General features: G+C 42.0%; 1 protein-coding gene across 1 annotated transcript; it reads left to right on the forward strand.

The window, feature by feature from the left end:
- Window positions 1–1353: 1353 nt before the first annotated feature.
- Window positions 1354–2295, forward strand: LOC115077805 (olfactory receptor 24-like). The gene has a single exon (XM_029580091.1). It carries the CDS (start codon window positions 1354–1356, stop codon window positions 2293–2295), a length of 942 nt encoding a protein of 313 aa, XP_029435951.1.
- The last annotated feature ends 5734 nt before the right edge of the window (window positions 2296–8029 follow it).

Raw genomic sequence — 8029 nt, forward strand, 5'->3', positions numbered from 1 at the left:
GTGTGCTGCGGCAGTCAAAAAAGCAAACAGAATGTTGGGAATTATTAGAAAGGGAATGGTGAATAAAATGGAAAATGTCATAATGCCTCTGTATCGCTCCATGGTGAGACCACACCTTGAATATTGTGTACAATTCTGGTCACCACATCTCAAAAAAGATATAATTGCGATTAATTAAGTTGACTTATATAATAACCACCGCTATTATTAGCAATGGTTACATGGAATAGATTTAGTTTTTAGGTACTTGCCAGGTTCTTATGGCCTGGATTGGCTACTGTTGGAAACAGGATGCTGGGATTGATGGACCCTTGGTCTGACCCAGCATGGTATATTCTTATATTCTTATGTTCTTCTGACAGGCAGAGGTCAGGTCCAGGCAGCGGTCAAATGTAGTCAAGGACAAGCCAAAGGTCAGTATTGTGAGATCAGTCTGAAGGGTACTACCAGGAGAGACAAAGGAACAGGAGACGCTGGACAGAAGACACTGGGACAGGAGAAGCCTGAAAAGGAGACGCTGGAACAAGAGACACTGGAACACACAGAAGCAAATTAGCACACCAATGGTGTCGACCCGATTGCCAAGGCGAGGTCCTGAGGGACAGGGCCTCACTTTTATACTAAGACTGTGTGATTTATTTATCTATTTATTTATTTTAAGTTTTTCTATACCGGCATTCGCAATGAATATCGCATCATGCCAGTTTACAATTAACAAGTGGAGAAGGAACAAAAAATAATAATAAATAATAATAATAAACATTAACAAGTGCTGACAAAAAGGTTGCAGTTACAATAAAACAAGGGAGTTACACAACTTGGAACAGAGAAAAGAAGCTAGGATTTTAACAGAGAGAACAAATATGCCAAATGGTCATCAATGGGCATCTCGGCCGGGTTTCCTGTGCTTGGCCCTTTAAATTGAGACGTTGGCCGCGCGCGCGCCTAGGGGCGGGTCCAAGGAGATGCTGGACGCGGATCCCCGGCGGGAGCTCTGCTGTGAGGCCTGAGACATCGCTGGGGTTAGAGTGGGCTGCAGTGAGTGGCGGGGATGGCCGGGACCAGCAGAGGAGGTGAGACTGGAGCTCGTGGATGGCTGGGAAAGGTGATCAGGCCCAGTTGTGGAACCCACGCGGCTGGGAAGTGCAACATCTTTTTTATGTCAAATAGAGAAAAAGAAAAAAAAATGCTGCTTGCCAAGGCAAATATACTGCCTCAGCTGTCCTGATTTATTACTTCACTATTTCTGGGTCTATATTGTGATATTTTATTTTAATCTCAGTGATGCTTGGTTTCTATTTACTTTTCCTTGATCTGTTTCTTTTTCTCCTTTCAGAATTCTAAGGAGCAAAAATGCAGGGAAATCACAGCGCTGTGACAGAATTCCTAATTCTGGGCTTCTCAGAATTCCCAGAGCTGCAGCTCCATCTCTTTGCACTCTTCTCTCTCCTCTACCTGATGGCCGTGCTGGGGAACCTCCTCGTTATCTGCATAGTATGTGCTGATCCACACCTGCACACCCCCATGTATTTCTTCTTGACCAACTTGTCTGCCTTAGATATCATCTCTTTGACTTCTGTTGTTCCAAAACTGCTGGCAATGCTCCTCACAGACAGCAGTAAGATATCTTTTGAGGAATGTTGTCTGCAGATGTACTGCTATATGATGTGTGTGGCTACAGAATTTACAGTTCTCACTGCCATGGCCTATGATCGTTATGTTGCAATCTGCAATCCCCTGCATTATACCATTATCATGAGCAAGAGACCCTGTGCTCTTCTGGCAGCTGTCACATGGACAATGGGTTTAATATTGCCATTACCACCCTCTATAGTTATAGCTCAGTTTTCTTTCTGTGACTCCAATGAAATCAATCATTTCTTCTGTGAACTCTCAGCAGTGGTGAAGCTTTCCTGCACAGATACCTCTGTCATCGATACTATGAGTGTAGCTGAAGGCACATTTACAGTCATCATCCCTTTTCTGCTAACCCTGACATCCTATGTGTTTATCATCTCTGCCATCCTGAAAATCCGTTCTGCAAAGGGGAAAAGCAAGGCCTTCTCCACCTGCTCCTCCCACCTCACAGTCATCATTCTCTTATACGGGACTTTGCTAGGAGTGTATATGCAGCCCAAGACAGTGGACTCTGGGAATTCAAGCAAACTGCCTACCACATTGTATGTTGTCATTCTCCCATTGTTAAACCCCCTGATTTATAGCTTGAGGAGCAAAGAATTAAAAGGGGCACTCAAAAAAGCCATCAGGAGAAAGCCAATATTTGTGAGACACTAAACATGTTTGCCTTTTCTAGCAAAGGACTTTTATTGAATCCCTAAGAGAGGGAAGGACAAATGATAAAGCCCTTTGCCCAGCTAAATTTTAGTTTACCATGAAAATTGGCAGGTAGAACATTTTTCCATTTTTCCATTTATTTATTTTATTTATTTGAAATTTTTGTATACCGACATTCGTTAGGCAAACATCACATCGGTTTCCATGTAACATAAAAACTGGCCAACATGTTTAGTACATGTTCCATGTTTAGTACATGGAACATGTACTAAACATGTTCTAAACATGTTCTAAACATGTACTAAACATGTACTAAACATGTTCCATGTTTAGTACAGCTGAAAAGTTTGTTTGATGTCCACATCACACAAACATTAATCTGCACTAAAAAGGACCAATCCTGGGGGAGTATTTAGGTCAGGGGAGTAAAATGGTGAAACTCACTGAATGGTTGCAAATCTTAGAAGCTATTATCTGCCCCCTCTGTCACCAACAGAAGAAGCAGGGACAGCACTTGGCTGCTTGCATGTTTCACTTTGAAAATTATCCTACAATCGAAGTGGCCCCTTGCTTCAGAACTGATCCAGGCTGTTTGAGAAAAGCCCAGAAACATCTCTGTTTTCTCCAGCTGGTCCTGCACATCCATCTTAGAGAATATTCATAGCCTGTATACTTTAAATATATTTTTGTGCACTTTTGAAAAATGTTATTTCCAGTTCTACATTCCCTCCTTCCCCCCTCAAAAAACTGTTTTTCCTCAAAACATTTTACGACATAGCAAAGAGATGGGCCACAAGGTGCTAAAACTTAATGGGGTTATATTTCAAAAGGATCTTCTAAGATAATATACCTGCAAGAAGCCTGATATTGGCCCCAGTGTCAAATGGAAGAACATAAGAACATGCCATGCTGGGTCAAACCAAGAATCCATCAAGCCCAGCATCCTGTTTCCAACAGTGGCCAATCCAGGCCATAAGAACCTGGCAAGCACCCAAAAACCAAGTCCAGTCCATGTTACCATTGCTAGTAATAGCGTTGGTTATTATCTAAGTCAACTTAATTAATAGCAGGTAATGGACTTCTCTTCCAAGAACTTATCCAATCCTTTTTTAAACACAGCTATACTAACTGCACTAATCACATCCTCTGGCAACAAATTCCAGAGTTTAATTGTGCGTTGAGTGAAAAAGAACTTTCTCCGATTAGTTTTAAATGTGCCACATTCTAACTTCATTGAGTGCCCCCTAGTCTTTCTATTATCCGAAAGTGTATATAACCAATTCACATCTACCCGTTCTAGACCTCTCATGATTTTAAAGACCTCAATCATATCCCCCCCTCAGCCGTCTCTTCTCCAAGCTGAAAAGTCCTAACCTCTTTAGTCTTTCCTCAGGGGAGCTGTTCCATTCCCCTTATCATTTTGGTAGCCCTTCTCATAAGGTCTTCCTGTATTCCTACAAGTTTTTTTCTATTTTTCTCATTTTATCAAAGTTTCCCTTTTGAAAGTTTAGCAAGAGAGCTGTGGATTTGCTTACTGTCCCCCTTCCAGTCATTAATTCAAATTTGATCATATTATGATCACTATTGCCAAGTGGCCCCACTACCGTTACCTCTCTCACCAAATCCTGTGCTCCACTGAGAATTAGATCTAAAATTTCTCCCTCTCTCGGTTCCTGAACCAATTGCTCCATAAAGCTATCATTTATTCCATCCAGGAACTATATCTCTCTAGCGTGTCCCGATGATACATTTACCTAGTTAATATTGGGGAAATTGAAGTATCCCATTATTACCACACTACCAATTTGGTTAGCTTCCCTAATTTCTCTTAGCATTTCACTGTCATTCACAACATCTGGACCAGGTGGATGGTAGTATACTCCTATCACTATTGTCTTCCCCGACACATAAGGGATTTCTACCCATAAAGATTCAATTGTGCATTTAGTCTCATGCAGGATGTTTATCCTGTTGGACTAGTTAAGTTTTAGGTTGCTATGGGAGTAGGAATGTGTCTAATTAATGTCCCTTAAATGTATTAGTGAATTCACTATATGTCTGGTAGTGGCCTACAGGGGACTGATCAAACTCTCAATAAAGTGTTGGGTTTTTTTGTGAAAGTGGCACCTGCCTATAAATTAAAGGATGAGCTAGGGGTGGGTGGGCAAGGGCTGGGAGGGTTGGGAAATACAAACAGTCTAACTTCAGTTTGTCAACCAGGGTGACTCACTGCTCTCTTGAGTAACAAATGTTGGTACCTATTTAAACCAAATCACACTACCTCGATACCTTTCCAAGGTGAGTAACTGAACTGAACTTTTCAACCTTTTTACTTAGGTATACACTGCTCCTAACTTATTTCTAGCTTCTGGCTACTTTTTTTTTTAATACAAACACTTAGTTCTACCTAGTAGCTGCCTTACAGACTTTTAAAAATAAACACACTAACTAGTGCTTACTAGCTGCCTTACTGGCTGACTATTTAAAAATACAGTCTAACTTGTTTATTCGCTACCTTACTGACTATTAAAAGCACAAACACACTAAATAATATTCCCAAATAATTAACTTTCCCCCAATTCTTTTAAAAAAGGCAATGTCCCAAGCAAAAACTTGGTGATTTCTTTCAGCCACCAGAAAGGTGATCCTCTCCTCTCTGTGCTCCCACTGGAATGTTGTAAGAGCTGGTGTTATAAGATTAAGAGTAAGTATTTGGTCTTGTAAATGAGAGTTGAAGAAGATAATACATAAAATGGCCTATTGGCAGCTGTAAATATTATTGAAATATTTTGTAATAAAGAGTGTCACAAGGCGTGAGTGTCGGTTTTGTAAGAATGAGAGTTGTAAGATTTGGTTTTGTAATAATGAGAGTAAGTGTTTGGTCTTGTAAGAATGAGAGTTGAAGTTGATAATACATAAAATGGCCTATTAGAGACTATTAAGGAAACAGATTTTGGGTGTGCTTGAGGCAGATATGGAGTGCAGTGGTAGGAAAAAGACTGAGAATTAACGTTAAATGATAGGGGGAGTTTATATTTGTTTGTATTAGGGATGTGAATCGTTTTTTGACGATTAAAAATATCGTCCGATATTTTTTAAATCGTCAAAAATCGTTAAAGAGTGCGATACAATAGAAATTTCCCCGATTTATCATGAAAAATCGTTAATCGGGTTTATGTCCACTAACGGGAGTTATTTGGGGGGAGGGCGGGAAAACTGGCACACCAAAACAACCCCTAAACCCACCCCAACCCTTTAAAACTAATCCCTTACCTTCCCCCACCCTCCCAAACCCCCCCAAAATGTTTTAAAATCATCTGGTGGTCCAGTGGAAGCCCCGGGACCGATCGCCCGCTCTCGGGCTGTCAGCTGCCAGTAATAAAAATGGCGCCGATGGCCCTTTGCCCTTACCATGTGACAGGGTATCTGTGCCATTGGCCGGCCCCTGTCACATGGTAGGAGCACTGGATGGCCAGCACCATCTTTAAAAATGGCACGGGCATGGCCGGCGCCATGTTTAAAGATGGCGCCGGCCATCCAGTGCTCCTACCATGTTACAGGGGCCGGCCAATGGCACAGATACCCTGTCACATGGTAAGGGCAAAGGGCCATCGGCCATCGACAACCCAAGAGCGGGAGATGGCTCCCGGTGCCCCCACTGGACCACCAGGTAATTTAAAAATGTTTTTTGGGGAGTCAGGATGGTGGGGGAGGCTAAGGGGTCCATTTTAAAGGGTCGGGTGTTTTGTTTTTTTATCGGGCCATCGGCGCCATTTTTATTAGTGGCAGTCGATGGCCCGAGAGCGGGCGATCGGTCCCGGGGCTTTCACTGGACCACCAGGTGATTTTAAAACATTTTGGGGGGGTTTGGGAGGGTGGGAGAGTCTAAGGGGGTCGGTTTTAAAGGGTCAGGGTGGGTTTTTTGTTTATCGGATCAGGCGCAGCCGATAAACAAAAAACCAATTGGGCCGGACGATAAAAATTATAAGATTTGAATCGGAATCGGATCCGAACCAATTCTGGTTCCAATTCATACCTCTAGTTTGTATATGGAAACATGTATGCGCATCTATGCATAGTGAATGAATCTCAACTAGGCAGGCAGGATGGGCCAGTTTGGTATTTATCTATTGCACTTACTCTATCACTGCTTATGTTGCCATGTCAAATCCAGAATCTCAGTGGCAATGAAATCTGTAACTTTAAATATCAAAGGAATCAGTAGCAAGGAGAGGCCAGAGCTGGTAAGCCCTTCAGTACTGTTCTAATATTAAATAAATGCCTCAAATGAAGCGTAAGGGACGATTGTGCTTGGAGTCTTCTACCCCAGCATCAACTATCCCATTGCAACCATTGATTGAGGGGTATTTCACTCTGGTTGCAGCTTCTACACCAGGAGAAAGGTCTGCAGAGGGTCCAGGACGGGAACATAACCTGCCCCTCATGGACGAACAAACTTCATTGAGCCCGGGAGCACCTGAGACTCCCTCTCCTCCACTCCATGTTAACCCTCAAGGAACCGTCCGAGATATACGGCGTAAAGCTGGACATATTCCAGAGGCAGAAGTGGGACTTGGGGGAGGTGACATGGAAATATTAAAAATACCTAGCCAAGAAATGATTAATAGCAATGTAAATGAGAGTGTTATGTTAAGTAAGCAAGTAATATCTGTAATGTCTGGGAACTTGAACATCCAAAAGAGGGAGGGGAATCTGGAGGGTGAAATCAAACTGATTTCAGAGGCCTGCCAGGAAGGGGGGATGAGGACTGGGCTCACTATGGAAAAATTATTTAAGCCAAATGTAATTACCTTAGATTCCATTTGGAATGTGTTAATTACAATAGAAAAAACAATCTCATTAACAAAAGCAATAAATACTGCTCAAAATAAAATACAAGATATGGAACCTATGTTAAATGAACATAATATTAGAATTAAGGAGATGTCAGAACAGCTTATGACAGTGCAAGAAGTGCAAGTTAACTTAATTCAATCAGATAATATCATGAGAAGGAAATATGAAAACATTGAGAATAGGATGCAATATCTAAATTTGAGAATATTAAATTTTCCATGCATTAGATTAATTTCACGAAAAGAACAATTAAAAATATATCTTATGCAAGTTCTTTTGATTTTTCCTGACGCATTACCTCAGATATCAGAAATCTATTTCACTCCAGCACCTAAGAATGTTAATGATATAGGAGCTAGACTTTCTAACATGAATATAGAATCAGATTTAACTGCTTTTTTGGAAGCACCAACTGAAGAATAGATAGAGTACAGGGGAATCTTACTTGTAACCTTTGTTCTTCCTACTGAAAGAGATTTAATCTTAAGATTATTCCTTCAAAGTCGTAATAAGTTGTATTACGGACAAAAAGTCTGGATATACCCAGACATTACGAGAGAAACAGAATCTTGAAGGAAAATCTTTGTGGGAATGTGCCAGGAAGCGAGGTCATTGGGTGCTCAGATAAATATAAGATACCCATGTAAATGCATGATGAAATCTTACTAGATAAACGAAGCTTGACCGACGTGCCGCAAATGCGCAGTAGAGACCAGCTCTACCGCGCATGTGCGGGCGAGCACGTCGGTCTGAGTCAGCGTCAGAAAGAAAAAAAATGGCGGCGTCCAGTGGCAGCAGCGGGCGGCGGCGGCGGTAGCGAGCGGCGGCGGTACCGGCAGCGGGCGGCGACGGCGGTAGCGAGCGGCGGCGGTGGCGG

Source organism: Rhinatrema bivittatum, chromosome 16, assembly GCF_901001135.1.
Source record: "Rhinatrema bivittatum chromosome 16, aRhiBiv1.1, whole genome shotgun sequence".
NCBI lineage: Eukaryota > Metazoa > Chordata > Amphibia > Gymnophiona > Rhinatrematidae > Rhinatrema > Rhinatrema bivittatum.

Excerpts from the sequence above, each read along its gene's own strand:
- LOC115077805 (XM_029580091.1), top strand. The coding sequence starts at position 1,354 with ATGCAGGGAAATCACAGCGCTGTGACAGAATTCCTAATTCTGGGCTTC.